General features: G+C 37.6%; 1 protein-coding gene across 5 annotated transcripts in view; it reads right to left on the reverse strand.

Moving 5' to 3' along the window:
- tcf12 (transcription factor 12) overlaps positions 1–26,220 on the reverse strand; it is a 112,536-nt gene extending 86,316 nt beyond the window's left edge. For 2 of the 5 annotated variants that reach the window (XM_082161870.1, XM_082161869.1), the window contains exons 1-3: positions 25,977–26,219; positions 24,959–25,051; positions 23,999–24,071 (exon numbers count right to left, since the gene is read on the reverse strand). In XM_082161870.1, coding sequence (XP_082017996.1) covers positions 23,999–24,071; positions 24,959–25,030 — 145 coding nt within the window. In that variant the 5' untranslated portion in view covers positions 25,031–25,051; positions 25,977–26,219. Of the gene's footprint in view, positions 1–23,998; positions 24,072–24,958; positions 25,052–25,976 lie in introns of all 5 variants that reach the window. The other 3 variants (XM_082161871.1, XM_082161873.1, XM_082161872.1) reach the window with 3 other exon arrangements.
- Between the last annotated feature and the right edge of the window lie 1,180 nt (positions 26,221–27,400).

Genomic DNA, 27,400 nt, shown 5'->3' on the forward strand with positions numbered 1-27,400 from the left:
ATCCATATGTCTGTGTGAACATATATGAATTATAGTTGGAAACGCATATAAACGGTTGGTTGGGGGGGGGGGGAGGGGCTCTGTCACTTCAGTTAATAAATAGAGAGTTTCGGTATTTTTAGAAAGAAAAACATGCCTCAAAAATAACAGATTTATTGAAAAATCTAAACTTGAAAATTAGAAAATGTTTCCTTGGCAACTAAATTAAATAAATAGGTTTAAGCTGGAGTATTCAAATTACAAAAAAATCTGAAATAAAAGTAAATGAAGGCTATTAAAAAATAGCAGCAGAAGAAAGAAACTCATACAGGTTTGGAACAACTTTATTTAGTTTTTGGGTGAACTATCCCTTTAATTAAAGGCACTATGTTCCCTCACAGTAAACCAACACTACAGTGCATATGACGCATTACTGATGACTGTATTTATGAGACTGATCAACATCAGCAAACTTCCGAGTTTAAATCTAATGAAACACTAGAAAAGAATCCACCTGGTGAAACTTTAAATGGTCCCAGTGCAGCGTTCTGCTGTATTCTGCTGCATTTTAGTGGAACTAAATGATCTCATATATTATTTACTAATGCATTCACTGACTGACAATTAAATTGCATGTATTTTCTTAAAAGAAAATGGGGGAGGGGTCAGTACTTCCCATCATCATTCTCTGCTGGACTTATGAAAACGCTTTCCAGGGCCAATGGTTGACACTACAGTCCACGTGAGGAGTGGAAATGTTGAGCTCATGGCGCGTGGTCGTGTCCAGCATGGCTCTCTTGGCAGGAGTAAAGAAAGAGAGCAGCGGAGCCGTTAATCCGCTACGCTTCCATTCAAACGCTGCACTTTACAAGCCGGGCCATGGCGCGTCATTTATTTTGCTACACATAAATCACTTTCAAAAAACGCATCGCTCCCTTTCCCGCGCTGACGAGCCAGTGCCGGTGCAGCCGGGCCGCTCGGAGATGTCAGTGATGTATTGCCGAAGCTCATCAAAATAGCTGAGCGCTGAAAGTTTGATAAACCTCATATTTTAAAATGTCTCTCGTTTCAAAAGACAGCCGCAGAAAACACAGAAACGGATAAATAAATAAAAACGTAAAGTTGACGCAATTGACTTGATTCAACATCTGGTATGTGATGAACAAAAACAATATCTGGCTTTGAAAATTAAATTTGGCTGAGGCTGTTGGGTAAAGATATATGATTTCTGGCTTCTTCAGGCTGTTTGTGCCAATATTATTGTGCAGGTAACAACATTCCGCTCTTCAGTCTCGTGTACGAGCCTCAAAATTGCAGAGGAAGAAAACATCAATATCTCTCTACACTATTGATAATCCATGTTTGTCATTTCAACAATTCTTTTTTATCTGATTCCAGCCCATTATAACATGGATCAAATGCAAGTAAACAATCGGGAGGAATTATGGTGATCTTAAACACTGACGCTGAGCAGAGGGTTAAAAAAGCATATCAATGTGTAAATGTGTAGTGTTATTTTCATAATAATGTCGACCATATGCAAAACTGTAAGTGATCTTTGCAGTGCACGGCTGAGCGTGATATAAACTGAAATCACTATCAAATCAACATTTGCATAAAGTAAATAACAAATTATTTACACACACACACACACAAACACACACACACACACAGAGAAAGTTTGATTGCTGTTTACTAATCTATTTATACGTCCGTCCGTCCGTCCGTCCATACATACTTCCCTTTCTCTCCTATCCATTCAGCTGTCATTTATTTTTTATCATCCTTTTTCTTTCCTTACATCTATAATTTCTTTTTCCTACCATCACTCGTTCTCTCTCTCTCTCTCTCTCTCTCTCTCTCTCTCTCTCTCTCTCTCTCTCTCTCTTTCTTTCTCCCATCATCAATTCACCCATCTATCCTTTCTTCTTACTATATCTATCCTTTTTCCATTCATCCATATTTTATCTCTTTTCTTACATCCATCCATGTATCCTTCCTGCATTCTATGCACTCATCCATCCTTCTTTCTTTCCCTTTCTTTTAATTAATCCACTCATCTTTCTTTTTTATATCCATCCTTCCTTATTTCTATCATCCATTATTTATTTTATTTTCTTTGAATACATCCATATTTATTTATTTTTATTCAACCATCCATCCTTCCTTCTTTCTTTTCACTCATCAATACTTCTCTTTCCAATTCTTTCAATCCATCCACCCACCCATATTTTTGTATCCACCATTCCTTATTTCTCATCCATCCATCTCTTTTGTTTCTATCTATTCTTCCTTATTTCTTTCTTTCCCTTTCTTCCAATCCTTTTCCATCCATCTATCTTTCTATCTGTCCTTCTTTCTTTCTCTTTCTATCGATTTATCCATCCAATATAGGCCTATCTTATACACAATTTCTGCCCTCACATGATTAAAAGAGGCACATAAATAGCTTCAAGTTAAAAAAGGCGCGCGCGTGTGTGTGTGTGTGTGTATGTGTGTGTGGTCTGATCTAATGCCAGAGACAGTGTACACAGACCAGAGTCGTGTGTGTAGCAGAGCAGGGCAGTCACCACAGGGGCCTTTTAAACTCAGACAAGGGTTTTTCTCTCATTTAACACATGAGAGTGTGTACAGAGAAAAATGTGTACAGTACTTCAATAAAATAGCATGTTTCTGGATAGTGTTTTGGTAATATGAAGGAGAATATTTCTGACACAATATTACGTAAACAGAGTCATATTTTAGGTCACATATTAAGACTTATAATCAGAGCACAAGAAAAAAATACTAAATAAATGGGAAACAAGAGCAAACATTAGATTACGAGGCAGATATGAGGCTGAGAGGTGTAATTCATTCAGTGTCAGAGCTGGAATGTGTAAAAGGGGAGACATGTGTTTAGTATTTTAAACAGAGGAAATTACCTCATAGGGAAGTTCCTCTCTGAGGACCATTGAGGAATTTCGTATATATATTTATGACTATCCATCAGTTTTATTCCTGCAAAAATTATCAAATCAGCATGTCTAATATAAATATCAAATAAACAAATAATCTTGCTCATATGAGAAGCGTTGGGTATAACAAGCTAACTCTGACAGGTTTCATACAGAGAAACAGAAAGAGAGTGTGTGTGTGTGTGTGTGTGTGTGTGTGTGTGTGTGTGTGTGTGTGAGAGAGAGAGAGAGAGAGAGAGAGAGAGAGAGAGAGAGAGAGAAACAGCCTCCTCCTTTCTGTGGTTTAGTGTGTTATGAGTCAGCTGCTCAATTTAACCATCTGCCAAATCACTGAGGACCGATGTCATGAGATGTTCTACGTCAAGGTCGGTGATTGAAAAACTTGCCATTTCCCGAATGGCTTATTTACAACTGTTCTTTTTACTTGAGCCAGTCTAGCAGTGCAGAGCTTCACCTGCCTCTATAGCTTTCCTTAACAGCCATTCATCACTTTTATACCAGTAGTCTGCCCTACAGTCCATGTGTGAGAGGTTTATAAAACATACACTCTTCCCACTCGCCTAGTGTGAAACATTACTGCTGCAGAGCCCGTGGCCAAATCACAGCAGCTCACACAACCAATATGCTCACGTATTCCCAATTCCCATTCCCCAGCTGAACATACAGTACGATTTCCTTTAAATGATTTGCTGAAGGCCAAAAATTCAGAAACGCCTTTGAACATGTTTAAAAGTGTGTAGTGTAGTGAGGATAGCTTACTATCTAGTGAACATGACAGTAAAATTATTTGACTAATCAAATTGGCTTTTACCCTTTTAGCTGATGCTGAAAAGATATACCTATTTATAGTCATGAAAAGGAAGTTGTGATTTTCTTTTCTTCCCTATTGTGATGTATATGAATGAAACGGCGTCTTATGAGAAAATAAATGTGATGCGTTTTGCTTCACTCAATGAGAAATAGCTGTGCTAATGCCAGTATTGACACAGTCTCTTCTAATTTGTTTCATTCCATATGTTACATGTAATAATAATAATAATAATAATAATACGCATAATTATATTTAGCACACTAACATATTGCTGCTAGTTATTATTTAACATAGGAACTTAAATCTATTAAGTTGGTTCAACAAAACATTATTTGTTCAAATGAACTTGTTTTAGTCTTGCTGTACGGATCTTATCTAATTGCGTGGAAAAGTTTTCCTTAATTAAGTTCATTGAACAAACTACTTTTTTGAGTGCAGAATCTGTTATAAGCTACCAACATCAGATCCTGCTTCATCTGGAGTCTTCAGCAGGGTATTCACTAATTGCACAAGTATAATCAAACTCCAAGAAAATCAAGGCTCTCAGCTCGCTCTTCCCCAGCATCGGCAGCTATACGTGCATCATATAGCTCATCTTTATAATTATTTCTGAGGCGTAATTTTTTATGCTTAATTATGAAAATTAGCTCCAAAATAAATGCAAATTATGCACGCATAGGCATCCCGACCTAACTGCCGTGGATTCTGCGCTCGAGCACGATGCCAAAGAGCATTCATTTACATGCAGCTCCCGTCCAGAGAAGGATTTAAATATGGATTTAACTTGGCAGTGGCTCTGCCTTGTGAGCAAATCTTTGTCTTTCCTGTTTTAGCGTCTGCCAACCATGAGAGATTCTTCTTTAACATTGTTTTACTTCTGCATTTCTAGACTAATCAAGACTTTTTCTCTCATTTGCTTTCATGGAATTACTGGGGATTTTAAGAGTGTCTTTTGTCCTGTGTGTCAGCTTTAATGAGGGAAAAAAGCATGCATGATGAAAACCGTCAGTAATGCACAGCGGTGTTAATAACAAAAAGACTAGTCGAGTGAGCGGTTTTGCAAATTTGGGGCAAAAAGGAATAGTGGCTATACAGTTGGGAAGGGAGTGCTGGTATTTACACGCAGGGATATAAAACCCATCGGAGGCTAAACGGCCAAAATATTTGAGAAGTTTTGCATTATAATCTTAAGCATGTATAATAAGCAAGAAGAGATATGTATAAGAGAATGCATAACTACACCTTTAAATATCATGAGTCAATAAAAAATAAGCTTGTTCATGATTAAAAAAAATCAAGTTTTGTAAAAAAAAACGAATAATTATATATAAAATAATAATAGAACATTTTGCTACTTTTTTCACAAAAATGACTTTTAATGATTTTTTTTCATTATGATATCAGGACAGTTGTATCACCCTGCAATATATTTTATTTTATATCCCCCAAATATTTTATTTTAAAAATATTTAACAATATATTTTAAAAACATGCTCATTATGCAAGAGATATAATTAAGTTGTTGTATGTCTGTGAATTGCTTTTTCCGTGCATTTCTGAAATAAATAGATTCAGATTCCTTTCATTAACCCATGTGCATAATTATTTTTGCACAGTTATTGGACGCCCATGTTAAGATGCCCGTATGTCCTTCATATCAACAGCATCTACATGAAATGTGCTTAACAAGGTGAACGAAATGCAAATCATGAACGTGAACTGAACTGATCGCCAATCACATCAAATGCAGCACATATGAACACAACCTTCACTAAGAGGCAAATATTTCTCTTGGCACAGCCTGACTCTCTTCTGGATTTTAATTGTTGAACAGGTGTCCACACTGCTCCACAACAGATGCACAGTGAGGGGGGGGGGGTAGAAACAAAGGCAATGTACCAATTGTTCCAGAAGCAAGTGGCTCACTTATGTGCTCTGGCAACGAGATGGCCGGAAAAAAAAGAAACGCATTCATTACTTCAATTGACCGTTGCCTACCACTGCTGCGAAAACAAGCGCCCCAGACGTGACATCACAAAGCCCGAGGTCTGAGTCGTTCGGTGGAATTTGCTTCATGCCAGATTTCCACGGAAACCAAACATTCCCCTCACAGGCCCAGACGGCCACTGCATCGGGGTTCAGCGGTGAAGCTGTAATCGTGGTGAGGAAGCGCACAGCGGATAAATGTTGTGAGCGCAGGCTGCTTGAGAGGAACATCTTCCCTCACTGGTCTCATCAGGAGGGGCAATGAAATCCCAGGACTGAGTCATGCTCTGGAGAGAGAGATGACCGCTCAGCTCTCATTAGTGTGACTGATACCATACACTCACTCACCTGAAATAAGATAAGACCAACCGACGGGTGCCACAACTATAGGAGGTGGCTAGAAAAATATTCAGAGGAAAAGAAAACAATTATAAAACCTCAAAGCTTGATAAATCTCCAAAACCTTGATATGCAAAATTGCATGGGTGTAGATTTGGCTATGAACGGACAGGATATATATCCACCATCTGATTTGTATTGTGGAAATTTAGCAAGATAAGAATTGGATCAGAGGTCTGGTTACACCAGGGGTCTCTTCAGAAACTAATACAGTGCAGAATCAACTTTATGCTGCTTTAAATGTAAACATTTGGGAGTAAAACAAAAGGGAGAACAGGAAATTTACATATAACTATAGTCAAACTCTTCCATCTTTTAGATGCCACAAACCCTCAAAAGACATCTTCATATTTTCATATATAAAGAACTGATTTATTGACTGATTGATTTTAATCCATTTGCGTATTTAAATAAATTGTCTTTTTATTTGTACATTTTTTTTGTGGATTTTTTTTTTTCAATAAATGTATCTGTGGACCCCTAACACTCCCCTGCAGTCCCCTGTACACTTTCAACGAACCTTTTTTAGATATACAAAAAATATAGGCTATTACCAAAACTGCAAGCTAACAGGATTGCCGTAATTTGAAAATTTTATAATTCCAGTTCCTGATAGCATGTGAAGGAAGCATTAGATGCCACACAACAAATAAGTGTTTACTTGCCCTGCTACAGTAAAATATTATGAATATATAATAAATAATGTATTTACTATTATTTTAAATTATTAATCTTATTATCTTTTTAATTTAACTTGCCATTTAATTTAATTTTCCTCAAATCATCCCACCGGATGGCACCCACAGGCTGTGTGTTTGACACCCCTGCATTACAGAAACAACTGGTGAAGAAAACTTGCAGAATCAGGTATTTGTGTGTCTATTCTAGGGCTGCCCTAATAGTGACTTAGACAAAAAAAGGCTTGGTTGACTAAATATGAATCAGTCAGCTAGTCTGAGAAGTCACGCAGTGACAGATCGCTAACACGGCTGATCCATGCGGTAATATGTCAGGCAGAGAATCCAAAGTGTGGGAACATTTTCGAGAGGGTAAAGAATGACCAGAAAAAGATGACGTGCGACCTCAAACATGACTTGCAATTTAAAACATGTTCAACTTAACTTCCACGTCGTCGGAGTGCATCTTCTCGAGGGCCAGTGTTACGGCTTCATTGTAAGCAAGACACTTCTCCCCAACAACATCGTGTTCCTTTCTCATAATATGAGAAGACAGAGATTGAAAGGAAAAAAAAGTGACGGTGTGTCACGTATAGCCTAATTTTCCATATTAGGGATGTTATTAATGTCCAAAAATGAATGCTTTTAGACTTGCTGACATATTAGAAGTGCTCTATTTTCAAACATCTACCCTATAATATCATATATATCTCAAACAAGCCCAAATACAACATAAGACAGTGCGTAAATAACGGAGTGAAATGATATGCTGATTGGCTACAGATATAGGACTTTCGGGATCCGAACGCATCATTATCATGGCGCAGTGTTTTCCAATGTCATTTGAAAGATCAACCAATGGAAACTGGATCTTGGGTATAGTGGGTGGGGATAGTGGGTAGGGACAATCAGACACGGTTTTACAGCTGGAGAGTGCTTGGATTGGTTTGATCGCTTAGATTGACAGGTCTTGATTTACAAAGTGCCACTAAATAGGAGCGCTTAGCTAAAACAGCGCCGGAAGATCATCACTCATCAACCAAGATCTTATTACTTGTTTATTCCATTTATTTTAATTGTGGCGTTTACACAAGTAAGTAGTTCTTATGTTCAGTAAAATTACTTGTTTGGAGGGTTTTTAGACGCTTGGTTAATTAAGTTTTGAAATAAATGGCTAGCCTGTCTAATCCATTGCATGGCTTGAAGACATTAACACGTTTAGAATACATAACTATGGTGTGCTCCCTTCATTTTTCCTCATCATGTGTCTGCTGCACATGAATGAAGTTTGTGTGGTTTCTTCTTTGTCCACTATGTTGCTTGATGGGTGGGTTTAGGAAAAGGAATCTAACCCCAAACCTTTCCCTAAACCCACCCGTAACTTATTAAACTTAACTTTACAAAATGTTTCTTTTAATTTTAAAGAACCCAAAAGACATGTCGGAATGCTGTTGCTAGCTAGACAACCAATTGAAGTCAAGATGCACGTAGATGCACGTAAAGGAAAACTTTACATGTAGAGAGTACTCCAAATAGATACGCAGTGCCAGGAGATCGGGATGTCTGATCTCAGAAGAGTTCATGCAATGTTTGCTGGTGTCGCTGCGGCAAGCTTTATGTGTGTGCTGGAGTGCTTAATTTATATTTTAAATGCTCGTTATTATGATTTAGTATTTCTCCCCCAATTAATCGACTAATGGCTTACAGTCGACTAGGGAAATCTTTAGTCGTGGGCAGCCTTAGTGCATTCCCATGTGCGTATATCATTTTAAAATGCCCCCACCACTGTTAAAACCAAACCAACACTGTTGCATTTGGGGATATGCTGCAGTTTGACAACATAAGAGAAATGTTGGTTGCGTAAAAGGCAGTATGAAGCACAGTGGTAGTGACAAGGGAGTTTGTCATGGCTGGAAAAGCGTCTTCATTAGACCGGCCTCCTCGCTTCCAACTGCAGAGAGTCATATCACGCTGTCTGTCACACATGGAGGACACTGAAGAATCACACCAAAGTGTGTACATGTCTCTGTACACAACAACGTGTCACTAAATATCTCACATACACACACACACTTCTGACACATTCAGTTTAATGATTAAGAGGAGATAGAGAGATCAACACGAGAATGGGTCACGCCAGCTTGAAATTAAAATTTAAAACATTGTGAAAGTGCCAGGGCTCGTTTTCCTACATGCAAACAAGGAGCTGTTTTGAGATTTTCAACAATCTGGTTATGTGCATCAAAGAGAGACTATTTGACTCTCAAAATAGCCCAACCCCTGATTGGAAGGAGAGTGTCAGTGAGGTAGATGCCCTGCCCCTGCCTATATATTATCTACATCTCATAGAATATGTCCACTTTAGAATAGTGCTAATTTTAACACACAAGTGAAGTATGTGTGTGTGTTAAAGTTTTTATTATTATGATTATAAAATAAAAAAAAGATTACACTATTGTTCAAAAGTTTGGGGTCAGTGAGATTTTTCCAAAAGAATTGAATTGTTTTTATTCAGAAAGGACACATTAAACATGATCTTCAAACAAAGCCCAAAGGATTTTACATTGTTACAAAAAATTATACAATAAATGCTGTTCTTTTGAACTTTATATTAATCCAAGGATCCTGCTAAAAAAGTATAACGGTATTTACAGGAATAAATTACATTTTTAAAATATATTAAAACATATATATTTTTTCATTTGCAATAATATTCCTGTTTGATAAATCACAGTTCAGTTCAGATGTTGAATCAGTGATTCAGTGAGTTTTTTTGACTGAGGGATTTGTTAGACTTTCTCAAACTTGGGAGTCTTTCCGATTCATTAAAAAGAACTAGGATGAGTAAATTAAGACAGAATTTTGCGGTGAACTATCCCCTTAGTAAAAGACTAAACCTGATGTCTTACAATTTACTGTTTTGTCCTTTGAACACTAATACACTTTAAAATCTAGGCTGGATGAAAGCAGCAAGGGGACTCGTATGAAGCAAATTACACCCCAGTTACTCATTTGCTCCAAAATGCCAATTACCGATTTGGACTGACTCATTTGTGGCCTACATTAGTTTGCATATTCCTAGTCACATACACCGAGTGCCGACAACCAGCACTTATTCTGGCATGCCCTTCAGCACAGATAGCACATGTTATATGAGATCTAGCCAAACAGAGAAAGGCTACGGAAAATCATCATCAGCCAGATATTTAAAGGAGTGCTTGATCCCTTTTTGTCTAAAGAATCCCAGATATTAAAAGAGCCTGTGAGCACTCCTATAGGTGTGAATGAACGAATATATACAGTATATAACTCCTACTGTTCTGTGTTAGCCACTCTATCTGTCGCTGCTTGGCTACCTCATTTACCCAGCATGCCCGCTGAGCACACTTCACTCCACCCCTCAAATTCCTATCAATAAAGAGTGCTACAGCTCATAATGCAGTGCCTTTGAAAAAAGGCAGGGGTTTAAATGTTCCTTTACCTATCTCTCCCTTCCCCCTCCGTTCCATCCAACCGAGGGGCCGTTAAGGGGTCCGGGCAGCACGGTTGTGCTGGATTTGTCTGGCCATGCCCAGTTCAGATGCATTAATCTAAACTCTCATTCTCTGCAATTTCCACACTTCCTTCCTGCGCTGCGCTGCGCCCCGCACCATATGTTCCCAATCGCAAACGGAGGAAAGGTGCTTCTTCCTCCAACCTTGAGCCTCCTCCGAGGAACTAAGGCACACAAGCCAAATAGATGAGAAATTTATCTTCCTCATAAAAAAGGGCCAGACTGCTGTGGGGCTTGCGGAGTAAATCCAAGAGATTTCCCTTCCTCTAACACATAATTAAATTGAGTTGTGTTAGAGCACACATTAAACGGCATATCTCTCCCACTTCCCCCTCCTTGCGTTTCATAGGACAATGTGTGGCATTAACTTAACTGAACTGTCTTCTCAAAGGAGCCTGATAACAAATCAAAACCATGATGCTTCACCTCAGGGCTAGGCGGTAAGACGTTATAGAAATCTGTCGATCAGTTGAGAATTTTGCATTTGTGGTCAACAGATTTGTTTTTTGTTTTTTATGGCCAATGCTGATAACTAGAGAACTTGGTAGCCAATGGCCAATGCGTATAATAATAAAATTTAATGGTGGCAAATAATTGCTTAAATTAAGTAAACTTGGATTTTACACAACATTTACAAAATATTTGAGAGAAGAGAGAACTGAATTGGAGAACTGAAATGGACTCAACATATATGTGTATCACTTATTTTATAAGGTTTTGGTTTTGTTTCAAGTGTTATTTAATCCGGTTGTGTAACGTACAAAACATGTTTAATAACAAACAAAACATTTTTAACTCTTTTCTCGTCACTGACGGAATTTTCAGGATTTTCATGTTTTCACTGTTATACGGTAGGGGGCGCTATTACACATTTTCTGAAAGACAACAGAATCTCCTGAGCAAACCACAGGCTGGAAGAAGCAGAAACAAGGGATAGCATATGTAAGCAGATGTATATGTAAAATAACACGATCATCAACATCAAACATCATATAAATCAGAACTGCCAAACTTTACTGAATGAAACGTCGACCCATGACGAGGTATAGGACTGTCGATGGACTCAATCTACTTAATCTACGTTTTGATCCTTTTTCTGAATCTGATCCGGAAGGCGGGGAAAGAGTGATATCTGATATCTGAAGAGTGACTGGCGGGGAAAGAGCTAAAATGAAAAGTCCAGCAAAACAACTACACTACCGTTCAAAAGACGAGGGTCGGTAACATTATTAATATTTTTGAAAGCGCTGTATTCATTTGACTAAATATCAACTAAAAACATTACTACAATTTAAAATAACTGTTTTTATACAGTCTGTAATATATTTTAAAATATAATTTATTCCTGTGATGGCAAAGCTGAATTTTCAGCATCATTACTGTCACATGATCCTTCAGAAATCATTTTGATATGCTGATTTGCTGCTCAAGAAACATTAAACTTTAATCTGTGTTGAAAACAGTTTTGCTGATTTATAATATTTTTCTGGAAAACATGATACAATTTTTCAGGATTCTTTGATGAACTGAAAGTTTAAAAGAGCAGTATTTATTTGAAATAGTAATTTTTTTAATGATTTATTAAAAAATGACTCATTCCATGATATGCCTACCCCAAGCACATAAAAAGGGAATGAAAGAATGAGAAAGACAGAGGGCCGTATGTAAAGCGCTATTTTATCAGTTGAGATGTGCCTATGATTACTGCTGATTCTCAAGCATGCGCTGGATGCGTCCAACACGCTGTGCACAAAAGGATTACGCTGTCACACCCCCGGGTGCTTGCAATCAAGGCGGTGTTTATTGCATCAGGAAGATTTATTTTTATTGAGCTGCTCATTAGCAGGGTTTAATCAGAGCCCTATCTTATGACTGTTCTAACACTGATATCGCATCGCTCATCAGCCGGGCCCGAGAAAAAGCAAACAAACTCGATCTTTCCCGCACGGCAACTCTCAGCCTCCTCTCTATCACATACAAGGACGACACCATGAATATGAATGAATCATATGCAACGGCATGTGAATATTACCGGCAAACACACTCCACAAATGCAGCAGATGCAGGCATGTGCTTCGACGCCACAAGGCCATTACTGAGGGAATGTAAACATAGGCTTATTGGAAAACGTGCCTCTACCTAAATTTTTGCAAAACTCCAAAAAAATGTGCATAAAATTCACTGCAGTTGCCAGCTGAAAAGACCATTAGTGACAGTAAAACGTCTAAAACTTTAATTCCTTTTCACACAAATCACGATTACGGGGCCAGATTATCAATTAATAAAGACTTATTTTCTTGCACAATACTATGTTATGGCATCAAAACACTTTTACCATAGTGCATGATTTGTAATTCATTTTGATGTTTGCATGACTTAACCAGTATGGCTACTCAGATGTAGTAGCCTAAACTTGCTTAGTAGCTCACCAGGTACAGCATTGCATGTGTGATACAGAGCACTCGGTTACTAGTCCAGCGAAACACAATAAAAGAGCTCACCGATATCACTTTTCCACTGAAGTGGTTCGCGTTCCTGTGCCGAACCCGGCTCTCGGCCGCGTGTTTCCATTGACTTGAGGAAGGAGCAATGATGTAACACTACTATGTGTTGTTTACCTGACTATGACCAGTCCAAAAATGTGCGTCCCGGTGTATGCACAGGCAGAGCGGTTTTGTTGTTCACAGTTCTCACATAAGCCCGAACCGGAACTGTGTCAGTGAAAAAGGGGTAAAGCCCAATTTATACTTCTGCGTCAAACTCACGCCGTAGCTACGTCGTAGGCTGTGTGTAGCGCGCGTACCCTTCGGCGTACACTCTACAACTCTACGCGGACGCAAGCGCTGTGATTGGTCTGCTAGGACCGCTCCCTCTGGTTTCACATGCTCCCTCTGCAAGTGTAATTGCGCGTCAACGCGGACAACGACGCAGAAGTATAAATGAAAACCAACGCGTTGCCTACAGCGTAGAGGCTCCGGCGTAGGTCCGACGCAGAAGTATAAATCAGCCTTAAGACTTGTAGAAGCAAGCTAAAATTATATGGTTGCTTCAGCAATGCATTTTTATGTCAAGTTTGCTTTTGTTAACACTATCGGTTAGGTTTAGTGTAGGTGGTACGTTATCAAATGCAATAGACCATTAACCTTTTAGCGCCACTCACCGGAAACTTCGTTTCCGCAGTGTTGCTATACGTACAACAGTCAACACAATAAAACGTTGCCAAATTCATGTTCATCTGCTTCAGATGGACATGTCACGAAACGTACAAGACGAGCACATTGACACATTTCTCAATGAGCTTGGAGTTGGGGAATATGCTTCGTAATGGCAATAATTAAAGTGAATCAGTAAAATCCTCATTCTCGCACCATGGATCAGGATAAGCCGTCACAGAAGGGCACTCAGACGTCATTCTCCCCTGGGGTCCGCTGGAGGAGCACAGGGTTCTGCTAGGGCTGGCAGGACAGGGGAGCTCACGCACAGCAGCCAAGCCTAACAGACAGCACGGCCAAACCAGAAGAGCGGCCTCATACCTCTTCTGTCTTCCACAAGAAAACCACCATCCCTGGTCATCCTTCTTAATGGCAGGACAGAGTCAAGGGTGTTCCGACATAAAGAAAAACACTTATCCTCCCATGAAGAGGAGTAAAAGGAAACGACAGCGCGATATTAATGATGTAATAAACTGATTGATAGCCAATAGGAGCTTATGACCGCTGCCCTCAGAGATCCCATCTGTCACTGGGAGAACCGAGCCAAAATGACACGGGCTACATAACACATGCTAGCTTTCTATCGATTAACTCTCTCTGGCCCTGGGCGGGGGGAAAACACACTGACACTTAATCGCAAGGTAAAGAGAAGTGTCTCAACACTGCCAAGAGCGACTCGGCCTACTATCACAATCTTTCCCCGACAACCACGAACACATGGAGCATTTATCATCATTATGACTGGAAGCCGTGGCTTTTAAAGCCGAATCAAGTGTCGGTTTCGAAGTACAGCCCGAAATAAGGCTAAAGCAGAAATCCACAAACAGACTAACATTATTATAGTTCATTTGATTTGACACTAGGACTTGTAAATGTGACAATTTTCATACATTAAAGGAGAACAATGTCATCACAGTAATTACCATGGTAGCAAACAAGCACAAGGCTCCACAATGCAAATCGGAGAGCTTTGCAGAAGCTTTAGCCGGAGTACATCATCTTTAATTTATTACTCCAAATCCTTCAAAAGACAAATTAAAAACGAGGAACAAATCAGTGGTACACACTAATCCTCAAGTCTTTTTCAAGAGAAGAGATTGAACTTCAATTTGATTGGTATTTTGCACAGTAGGATAGAGAGGAGGAAAAAATCATTTCAGACTCCAGTCCTAAAAATACCAGGCCACGTTAAGTGCAAATGTGCTCGCGACTCAATCTATACATAGAGGGAGGCTGAGCTGGCTACTACAGAGGATTAGGACCCACACTACAATGTTCTTGCCATCAGCGTTTTGTGTATCTAAAATGGAAATCCTGATAGAAGCATCAGGGCACGGGTCACGTACAGCCCAGTACTCGTTCGCTGACTCTGCCTGTCACACGCAGCGAGTTTGGAGTGTATATTGGTGACCCCATCAACAGCGCTATGTTCTTTACATGACGAACTAGTTGTTTATTGGCCGAGTGCGAGTCAGCGTGAAGGAGCATCTTATTTTGGCCCACTTCACCACCTGCGCAGCAGGGCTGGACCCGGCCGAACCGCTCGAACCTGACTCTTATCGCTCAAAGTGGTGAAAGTTTTTCAGTGAACATGCGAGGGATGGAGAAGTGATGTTTAATGAACAGAGGAGATAGACAGATAGCAGCCTTGAACACAACAGAAGCCTTTTGCACTCTGAACGACAGGGATACAGAAGGCATATCTGACATGTTTGAGAGATTGATCAAATCTTTTTATACAGAAGTATATGAGTAATGGTGCGGACAGTCATAAATATAGTTTTTAAAGGGATAGTTCACACAAAAACTAAAATTATTTACTCACCCTCATGCCGTTGCAAACCTGTATGACTGTCTTTCTTCTGCAGAACAGAAATTTGAAGAACGTTGGTAACCAAACAGTTTAGGTGACCACTGACTACCATTTGTATAAAAAAAATTAAAAAAAATAATTCTCAAAATATTTTTATGTTCATACAGGTTTGGAAGGACATTTCCATTATAATGACTATTTCTATCTATCTATCTATCTATCTATCTATCTATCTATCTATCTATAAAATTTAAATTTTATGAAAAAAAAAAGTATTCTTTTTTAACTAAAAATAATAATAGAATAGATTACTAGAAAGTAATTTTGCATTAACTGCATGAGCATCACAGCTCAACATCTAACTGCTTTGCCACCAGTCTGAAATTAAATGGACAAAAAAGATTTGATACTCTCTCAATTTTAATAAGGTTTTTTTTATATTCAAAGAGGACACATAACTTCAATCCCTGTGGATCATGCTGAGTGGACCAAATGGGCCAGTTCTTACGGTCCGCGCTGTGCCATCTCCTCGGAGAGCTCAGAAAACCACAGGGACACTGAGAGATCAAAAAGGTCATTATGCACCCACTCATGCCAAATATCTGCTCTCTTATTCCCAGTTGAAGTCTGCTCACTCTCAGAAACAGTCCTGCTGGTGCGCACCGGGGCCAGGCGGAGTGTGAACGGCTGCAGGCTGTTGGGGCATCACAGCAAGATGACCCTCAGAACAGGTTTGTGGGGTTAAAAGAACAAAAACTTGGCAATTTAGAGCATTAACTCTAAAAATTCAGTGGCTTTTTAAATACTACAATAATAAAAGCTATACTACCTTAAAAGCTCTGAATTTGACTTGGAATGAATATGCTCGAACTGGTCAGAGCAAAATAAATGGCAAAAAAATCAACAGTTAACAGTTAACTCTTCCAAAAAAAAAAAAATAAAAAAAAAAATTACATTTATTTCTTAGATGATTTGAGTTACCTTAACTTGTTGGTAGGGCTGGGCGGTATGCCGATATATATCATTACCAAGGGATAAAATGTCTATCGATAGAGATTTTGCTATAGAGTGTATGTAAATATATATTCATTTAAGTTTGGTAAAGTAAACTTAAAGTAACAGCAACCTAATATACCAACCTCCTGCTCTGTATCATTAATGTGAACCAAACAAAAGAAAAAATAACTTACTGCTCTTGACTGAATACATTTTTATTAGCTTTAATAAGAATTCATTTCTATTTAATTCATACAATGAAGACTATCCAATATTTAATTTTTACATTTGATTATTACATTTCTGTACTAATTCTAACTACATGTCAAATAAACCTATTGTACATGAAAAACATATTTTTGTTATATTGTATTTGTCTTATTGTTCGTAATTTGCTTTTTAATAACAGGAACTAGATAAAATAACAAAATATAACTATCGTGATGTATATCATTGCTGTGAAATAAAATGTCTCATATCGTGAAATAAGAATTTGGTCACATCGCCCATATTGTTGGGTATTTGTCATGGTACTAAATGTAGTTATTCAGATCTACTTCAATTTTTTATCGACATTTACATAATTCATAAGGTATCCTATATTTCAATGAATTCACAACTTTTAAATATTTTAAAAGTGTAAAATTTGAGCACATCATAATTTAAGTTCTTAGACTGTACTAGACATACATAATTGAATGAGTGACAAACAGTGAAAAGAAAAAAGATAATGAGATTACCAATGATTCATATCATGGACAAGCATCATGATTCTGAAATAACTGCTGTTTTGATTAGTACTGATGGGCATGTTGGGAGACATTATGGATGCACCTGCAAAATGTTTCTGGTGCCTCCCTGAGTCCTGGGCGAATACTTTAAAATTGAATTCTGAGGTACGGTTTAAGCTCTCAGCACCCTAATCTTGTTTCCACATACAGTAGGACTTGGGTCAGATATGTAATGAAATTGGAATGTGATGGAAAGTTGATCTCTCATAAAGAAAGGATGATGTGGCTCCGCCCACAGCCCTTCAGCTCCGACAGGGATTAATAACTCCAGGGATTTCCCCCTCCAACTCTCAATATCAAAACCCCCTTTCACAGTTACTCATCTCTGCCCAAATAAAACAGAATTTCACAACCTGGCCTCTTGCTGACTATAACAGTTGTTGAAGTGCAAGCCTTTTAATTTGCTATAGCCATAAATAGGCTATTATGAGTTTTCCGCATCTGTCGAAGATGATGAAAGAAGACGGGAAGGGTACGGTTAAAGATGTCTTCCGCTAAGACTCTCAGCATCAGCTCAACTGCTGCTAGAACACTGACATTAGTGCGAGTTCGGCCTGAGGCTAAATCACTGGTGGATGCAGCCACAACTGTCAACATGCATTTACTAACACACAAAAAGGAAAAACACAAATAATGAAAAAATGTTTGTCTACATAATCGTAATTAAAAATGCAATAACTTGCTCTTCCTCGGAAATGACTTTCCTTTTCCACTCTGAGGACAATAGCCAAACATGTTTCAACGGCTCTCTTCCAACCACCCGTCTGCTGCTAGCTGTGACCATCAAAACATTGCCTGAATTATTACAAAAAATTTGAGGCAACAGGAAACAAACTTTGCGCAAATATTTAATACTACTAGTGTTGTCAAAAAAACGGTACTTCACCAAGTTGGTACTAAAATTTAAAAAAATTAACTACCAGTATACAGCAAAACAATCCAGTATCCACTATGGCTGCTAAAAAACACGCCCATACACGCCCTGTGAAAAGCATTAATGCATTAGCATTAACATTTTTATTTACGACTTGATGAGCAGATGAATGCAATCCAAGTGTTGAAGTTATTCAGAACTTGCTCAATACCACTCAAAATGCCAGAGATTTTGTTCAGCGTGAGCTTATCGACTGAGTGCTTGTGAATCTTTTCATTAGAACCGGCAACAAAGTATAAACACAATGTAAATAAGAGATTGAATGTGCAATGTAGAAAGATTCACTGATTTTAATGGGAGTTTTCACAAGAGTGCAGAACTCGATTATTGAGCTCACGCTGAACTGAGGTGATTTACAGCTTCAGTGATTATTAAGGAAGTGATATTGACTAGCTTTCAGTATATGCAGCTCATTCACAATTTGAATAAAAGTTTTATTTTTCATGCTGCTAAGTACACACACTACAAAGTTTCGGGAGTATCAACAGTATTTAAATGCAGGTTTTAATCCAAAACCACAAAGATTGACATTGCTAGTGAAAAAAAAACTATACCAAAATGTATTTAAAATACATTTATTTCATACTAAGTATAGTACGAATCTATTAACATATTTACCTAAATATCACTTGAGGCTTACTGATATAAATATTATAATTAAACTTTATTTGAGTACTTCTCTTCTGCACAAGGCACATTTCTTAATATTAAGCCTAAAATGTGTTTAATATCACTATTAGTACGGATAGTACGATCACTGTATAATATCTGTCTTTCAAGATATTTAAAGTGTACCTTAAGAATACTTGCAATAGTTACACTTTAGCACATTAAAATATACTTAAATAAATCTTTAGTTGGACCTCAGCACTATTTCTGGATAACTAAAGTGCATTATGTACAAAATTGGGGGGGGGGGGGTTATTAGCAGATTAGATTATTGTTTGCAGATTATTAGACCTGCCACTTGTTCTTTGTTCTTCATTTTATTACTACCTTTTCACTTGACCTTTTTACAGCAACATTTACTTAATTAAAAAATGTTGAACGCTGCATGCTGTTTTAAATTTACTTGTAATTATTTCTAGCAATTCATTGGGCCCGAATTCCCTCCCAAAATTGGAAAAACTGCAAAAATATGCAAACAGAATTGGCGAATCAAATGGCCTAAGTGACTTTAGCTGGTTTTCCAGGCATCTAAGGTTAGTTGAAAACCACAGAGAATCTTTAACAGAACTTACTATTGCTTCTGGATAAACATGAAAGCATGAAGGGACTTATAAATGTTAATAAAAAATCTTATTTTTTACTCGTCACAAAGCAGAAAAGAAACCCGAGATCCTGTGTATTGTTTTCCCGTTGTCATTATTTTGTTTCACTTACAATGACACACCTGAGACATCCAGCAAACTGCTCCAGAACAGATGTGAAAGTTTACAGCATCTCTTCCTTGTTTCAAACACAGCTGTCCTCCACAAGACACTTATTTATTTATCACAGCCAGAATAAACTCAGCTTTTTCAAATATATTGAAAGAATAACCATAATCTAAATATGCCCTAGTTTAATTTCCATTCTTTGAACTCACATCAAAGTTGTTGACCCCCCCCGCCCCGCCCCAAAATCCAAATCAATCACCAAAAACACCAACAAATCCGCTGTTGGGGGGAGATTTGCTGAAACGCTGGAAAAGATGCGCATGCCGTGCCAAGTAACCTGCCTTCAAAAGGGCCTTGATCGCTATGGCAACAGCATGATCTTCCATAACCAAGCCATGAGGTGACCTGAGGTACATAAAAGAGATGTCCAAAAACCCTCCCAGAATTCTCCCTGCCAGAGGAAGCTGACGGCATCACATGCGCAACATGGCCCAATGGTTCACAGAGCAAGCAGCAGGTTAGCTAAAAATAAACAGCCTCCTGTCAGAGAGAAGGGGTCCTTTACTTAAACACACTATGGTTTTTTAAAGAGCACAACAATAAGTTGTTTTTGCATAATAATAACATATTTTCCCACAGTTGATATAATGTCAGATTTCCTACACGTCAGAAAAATGTTGAAACAGTTTCCGTTAAATCCAGCAAGCTTGGTGTTAAGACTAAATGTTTCTGAAAGTGCAAGGGTGGATTAAAATGAATAAGAAAAAAAGAAAAAAAGAGAGATATGAATATAGAAACATCAAAAACAGAAGCTAGCTGAGGGAGTCTCAGGAGACAATGCCTTCCGGAGTTCAGAAACATAACAGGTTTGTTTCTTAACCAGAAACTACTGCAAACCCGTTTGGTGGTTATAGATGTGAAACGTATTTGTAATAATAATCCATTCTGAAACAAACGCATGCTTAAACGGGAGAGACTCCCGTCATTGTTTTAAACAAAACTCACAAATCCGCGGAGAAGCCTTTGATGATAAGCTGTGCTCAAGTGAGGTTTTGTCACCTTTAATATCTTCATTATACAGCAGGGCAGTTTTATTTTTCTTGCCTGAAATTATCTTAATATTTGAGGCTCTTTCGGAGTTCAGAGACTTTTTACGGAGAGGATATAAAACTGTGAATGCTAATCATACAGATTCTTCCCCTCTCATTAATTATTAATCAGCAGATAAAGCCTTTTACTAATCCACAGACAATAAGGGGAGTGATGTCTGAGGTCTGCTCTCGGCTCACTCTCTGAGGATGACTTCAGGTACAAGTTCAAAAGCTCAAAGCCAAGCCAAACTCCAGATATCAGAGGGAAGAAAAACTATCTGGGAATCTAAAATATAAATAAATAAATGCATCCAGAATTTTTCTCTCATTTTTTATTAACAACATATTGTAAAGAAGAAGTAGAGAATTCTGATTATAATAATGTGAAATATTATTGCAATTTAAAATAACTGTTTTAAAATATTTTTAAATGTAATTTATTCCTGTGACGGCAAAGCTGAATTTTCAGCATTAATCCAGTCTTCAGTGTCGCATGATCCTTCAGAAATTATTCTAATATGCAGATTTGCTGCTCAAGAAACATTTCTTATGACCAATGATGCTGAAAACAAATATGCAGTTTTTCTTTGAACAGTCTTTTTTTCTTCTTTTTTTTGTAAACTTTGATGAATAGAAAGTTCAAAAGAACAGCATTTATTTGAAGTATAAATATTTTGTGACATTATAAACGTCTTTACTGTCAATTTGAACCAATTTAATGTGTCCTCGCTGAATAAATTTTTTTTTAATTTTTTTTTTTATTGTACTGACCCCAAACTTTTGAATGGTAGTATATATATTTGCAACCATTAAATACAATTTATGAACTGATTTGACCTGCAATTAGTTGATGTTTTGCCTCCCACATGAAGAGGCGCTGGGTGAGGTCTAACAGAGGAAGAGTTGTGTTTGCAGAAATATCCTCTGATGGCACTATTCCACTATTGTTTTAAATGCTTCTTGGTGGGTCTGTTTCAACAGCTATTTTTCTGGAAAAAGCAAAGGACATTTATCTTTGCACAATGCAGCATGCCTGTATCACACAGCGGCTACGACATGAGAAATAACAGTGTTGGAGACAACAAAAGAGAATTTTGTTATCAGACAGGTGATACATGCCTCTCCGAGCTGTGGATGAAACAGAGGGCATATCACAGCATTCCCACACAAGGGCTGCTCTTTACAAAGGTCTACAAAGGGACAGATTAGCGAGAAACATGACCAAACCCTTACTGCACATTTACACTATCAAGCTCTCTTATGCCAATTACTGATATGGACATTTCAAAGGAATAGTCAATACGGGTTCAATACAAGTTGAGCTTAATTGGCATAATGTTTTGCTTTGTTAAAAGGTTACAGCAAAGTAGTTACAATGAAATAGGTTTTTAGGAGTATTTAAATTATTTTCTTTGAATTATCTTCTGAACACTATAAAACTATTATTTGAGCTGTGATTACAACAAAGTTGAAAAACTGGATATAACTTTACACAATAAGAGTTTTTTTCCATTCCAAAACGCAACTTTTCCATTGATTTTCTACGTAAACGCGCTAGACGGACACGTATAACCGTTAGCTCGCGTCTTAAAAACGCGGCGCTCAAGTTCAAATTAGTTTAACTTTTCAACTTTTAAAAAACGCATCTCAAGACCTTGCGCTATTTCCCCGTTCCACTGCCCGCGTCTCGCGTTCATATTTAAAGCAAAAATGCGTTCTGTGTGAACGGCCCTTAGTAAGTGATTTTTTCACACTAAAATCATGTTATAGTGTTCATGTTTTGTTGCTATAACTATAGAAACAGTAAGTATTTGTACGCTTACAAATTGGCCCAATTCCCTTCAATTGTAAGTGCCTGCCGGTAAGTTAAAATAATTTTTGTGTTAATCAACATTGTGCCACAAATGCTGTTCTGGACTGGAAATATTCTTTTAAATTCTTTACTCTAATGAACTCTACTCTTACTAGCCTGCCTATCTACCTTATTTTTCAACGTGGAAGTAAGCTGTTTTCTGTGAGTGTGCGTGACTTTTGATTCATTAGCCACTATAGAGAAATAGCAAGAAAAGTAACAAAACAGTAAAAATACAGACCAGTGTGTTTATAATCAAGAAAATACATTAAAATAATATGGTAAGAAATAGCAGTTTGCAATATTAAGCAGCATATTGTTCAGCTAAAAATAACTGCTCGCGGATGACACTGGAAGCCAGAAACATTCAATTAACAAATGCTTTTACGTGAAAAATAAGGTGTATATTTCACATTATATAGTTTACCTGATAATCAGGAATGCCAAGTTATATTGAATTATCTAGCATATAGATGGATACAGCAAAATGGCTTCTCTCTACTATCTTGATGCTTCACAAACACAGATATCTGACAGTGCTTGAAATAACGCCCCACAGCGTTTCCAAACCGTCTCTGAAACACTGCTGTTTTGAGTAAGTTGTGTCAGGAGCAACAAACAAACGAGATGTTTTTATCCCTTAAAAAACATCACAGCACATCAGAGCCAAAGACTGATTACAAGATCACATGTACGTAAACTTTTCATTTATTAAAAGGTTTACAAAAGCATCTTGCAGTCTCGGCTGTGCTGCTATTCAGTAATCCGCTAAAAGTGTGTCCTCGATAGCAGATGAGTGTAACAAGGGCTCTGCTTTGTTGCTTTACATAAAACAGGCATTGAGACTGAATAATGCTTGATTGTTTCCTCCTTCTACGGCACATTAGACAATAGATGATCTTTACAGCAACGTTTAGTCACCTATGACAGGATATATATAAACAGACTATCACATACATGCATCTGAACCTATAGAAAAGCTAGTAATCTGTCTGCTTAACTGTGTATATACACACACACACACACACACATATATAGAGAGAGAGAGATGTATGTATGTATAAGTTAGCTGCTCTATAAAGGCTTAAAACAACTGAGCACTTAGTTAGGTAATGTGTGTAGGAGGCTGAAGAAGATATCACACTCATAATAAACTAAAAAAAAGAATTAAAAAAACACACATTTTGGTCAGCTTCAAACTGCGTTTCACCTTTCATTCACAAGACGGTCAGAATTGAATGTGGAGTCCAAGGAGACAAAAACAAAAATCTATGCAATTTAAAAAAAGCAAAAAACTGAACTACCAGCCATGACAAGTTAACAACAGTGGTGCCTTTCATTTCAGTGTAATTATAACAGTGGATGTATCTGATTTCAAAGACCATTACTGAACCCTTCTCTTACCTGCTTCTTATTAATCAAGACAAATCAAAATCAAAAACACCTTGGGATGAAATTCACCCCTATAATCAACAGCAACAAGACTTTACTGAGATTCAAGAGGAGGTGACTGGACAGTGTGAGAGGAAGACAATCTTTCATTAAAGGATTTCCACGGGAAGTCCTACCTGATGTGCTGAACTGGCTGCTCCCAAGAGTGGTCGGCCTGTTTTTCCCACTGTTTACAGGTGGAGAAAACATCTATGGGAAGACACATAAAAATGAAGTGGTATTAAAATTGCACAGAGTGTTTCATGTTTTAATGAATAAAGAATTTTATAGAATATAAAATATAAATATTTTATTGCTCCCAAAGTAGCAATGTAATTCATGTGCAAATAACCAGGAGAATGTATATGTGTGTGTGTGTGCGTGCATGCATGTATATATATATATATATATATATATAGCCTATTGGTCGACCGATATATGCCAAAGCCGATATATCGGCTGTGCATTTGTAGCCTGCATAAACGCGTTATTACTGCGAGTGACGGTCGGTCCGTGCGAAGTGAGTGAATGCGAACAGAAGATCAGCTTCACAGGAGACGTCCTTAATTTTAAAATATGCTGTGCTATATCCAGTTGCCCACTGTGTCATATTCATATCGATTTCACTGTGTGCTGAATGTAAAAATAGCGTTACCTTGTCTTTATTTGAAAAAAATATGATTACCATTGCGCACGAAATTACCAGATGACTGAAATTGCCCTGTTACAGTGTTTACTTCCTTTTTATTCACATATTCATATATTTTTAAACAATTACTTTATTTATGAAAAATACTGTAATAGGATTGCAGATTCAAGAAGTTGCCATCTAAAGTATAAGCATGTTTATTTCAAGGATTTGTTTCCTAATTTATTTCTAATTTATTCAATATTGATTAAAATAAATATAAAGTATATATATGCAAAAACTTGTAAAAAGTTGATTTTTATTTAATTTGGTGGAAAAATAGAAATATACATATAGGCTTTAGCTATGTATAAAAAGTAATACTTGATATCTAATCATGCATATCTTAGAAGTGAGTGACTGAACGAATGGCAAAAGTTAGAAGGAAAATCATTGCTGAGTGTCTTACCGCGCTAAAATCCAGCAGATCACTCAGCTCCTTATCCGTCCCGATAGCGGCAATCCGCTGCTGAGGGTTCATCCTTACGATCCTTTACTAAATCTACAAAACACAAACATCATTCCCCTCAATCTGAGAGCCTGATGTGTGCTGAAGCTTCATGCTAGCCAGCACAGCTTATGCAAATGACATCGGCGAACATCCGCAGCTTGACATTTGCTAAACATCTCCACCTCCAGTCTTTAGCATAACTTTGCGCTCTTCCAACACCTTGGTACCAGGGCAATCGAAGGACCTGGTTGTCCTTGAATAAAACCCTATGTGTTATTCAAATAAATAGTAATAAAAAGCTCCTGAAGACAGTCCCAAGACCTCCTTTCCCCAGCTTCGTATTATTGACAGCTTTAGACGAGGTTACGGCATTTCTGTCTGTTAATAATAGCAAGCGCATGACATGAGGTGACACGGTGAAAAGAGGTTATATTTTAATTTAATAGAGCAGGCCTGATAAGGTTTATAGGATGACCAAACGTGGACATGTTGAGAAAGACGCCGCTCGATGGTGTCACACACACACACACACACACACACAGAGAGAGACACACACACACATGGACCCGCAGCATCATTTTTCAACTGCATGCGTTTGATTCCTCAATGCTATCAAAAGTCACGAGCTCATAATGAACGCACACGCGCTGTCAAAACATATGCCGATACACACTTTTGTTGTTGTTGTGTTAAAGGAGAATGGTTACTTTATAAACAACGCTGCTGGCTGCTGTTGTTGTTTGCAAATTGCCAGTTACCTATTCAATGGTGTGACCATGAAAAGATTAAGCGAAAATCGACCATAAGCACTGACAAAACACTAATTTTAACACGGACAATTAACTGTGCGATGTCAAGCTGAAGTGTTTAAGCGAATGCCAACCCCGTTCCCTTCATATCGGCTCCCGTTTTTTCTGCTATTCCAACTTCTTTCACCCAGTCCAAAACCCCTCGGAAAGTCCGTGCAATATTTTACCTTTTCTGCTGTCAAAATTCCAACTAGGGCGATCGGGTGTGCCGATGACGGCGAAGGTTTCCTTGTTTCGGGTCGGAAAGATAATGAAATCGGTATCTTTTGCGATTAAATTTGGCAAATATCCACTATGTAACTTGCGAGTTTCCCTTAGGCAGACATTTTTGCTTGGCGATAACCGAATCACAACAATGACGTTCGAAATTGTATCCTTCCACCAGAGCCGTAGACTTGAGCGTTCTTCAACGGTGCGGATGAATATCGTGTGTGGCGAATCATACAACCTTGCTAGGGGAGTAAAGGACCACTGGAACACCTCCTAAAATCAGTTTGGTTTACCACACAACTCCCTTCACATAAATGTCGGCTTTGTTTGGTGTGTGTATTATTAGTATTAGGAGAAATTTAGTATATTTGAAATATGGAATACATAATTCCAGCTGCATTAAGTCAAGTGTTCTGCAGGAAAAAGTATGCTGAGGAGACCATTTGAACTTGTGCTCACTTTTCCAAAACTATGTCGACATATGGACATTGCTATTCCCCCTTTCAAACCTTATATAACTAGACCTAACTTTGATCACCACAATTTTTTTCTTCTATTCTTTATCATCTGAATTGTAATTCTATATGTGCCACAGCAGGCACAAGAACAACACAGTCAGCCACAATACAGTACTGGAACATCAAGAATAGGCTATAGAAGAGCAACAACATAAGAAACTTATAAATAATACTGCAAGTGTAAAATATAGTATATATGTGTTTGTTTGTGTTAAGTATGATAAGTTATGATGTGAAAAGTTATGGAAAAACAAAAAGATATGAGAAATGATAAAAAGTATGATGTTTGCAATAATATTATTATTGCTGTTTTTGTTGTTATTATTAATTTTTGGACTAGTCTGTTTTCTCAAATAGACTCTAAATAACTCTAATATTCTAATTTTCATTTTTAAAAATAAATTTATAAAATTTTTCCAACCATAATTGACTATTTAATACTGTTGTTTACATGTGAGAAGAAGAGGCATATTCAATCTGAGTAAATATGTAAAAGGAAAAAAAACAGTCTTTCTGAGTTGTCAATATAAGAGTATAGCCTAATTAAACGCTATAGAAAATGTGCTGTAAAACAAACAGCAACTTACTGCAGATAAACGGCAGATTCCTCAGTACTAACAGTGCATGACTTGAACTACAATAAATTATGATAGCTGTTTGTATGCTCTAAATTACAATGTGTTTAATATTTATTGCAAAATAATAATGGGATATTCACTGATATGCCTATCCAAAATATTGATATTGAGTAAAACTAGAAAGTATAGGCTACTTCATAGAGAACAGGGGAAAATTGTTTACGCCATTACGTACATCCAAACATTAACCAATTTTAATCAAGTTCATTCACAGATATTTAACTA

The sequence above is a fragment of the Leuciscus leuciscus genome (assembly GCF_965113295.1).
Source record: "Leuciscus leuciscus genome assembly, chromosome: 2".
Classification (NCBI taxonomy): domain Eukaryota; kingdom Metazoa; phylum Chordata; class Actinopteri; order Cypriniformes; family Leuciscidae; genus Leuciscus; species Leuciscus leuciscus.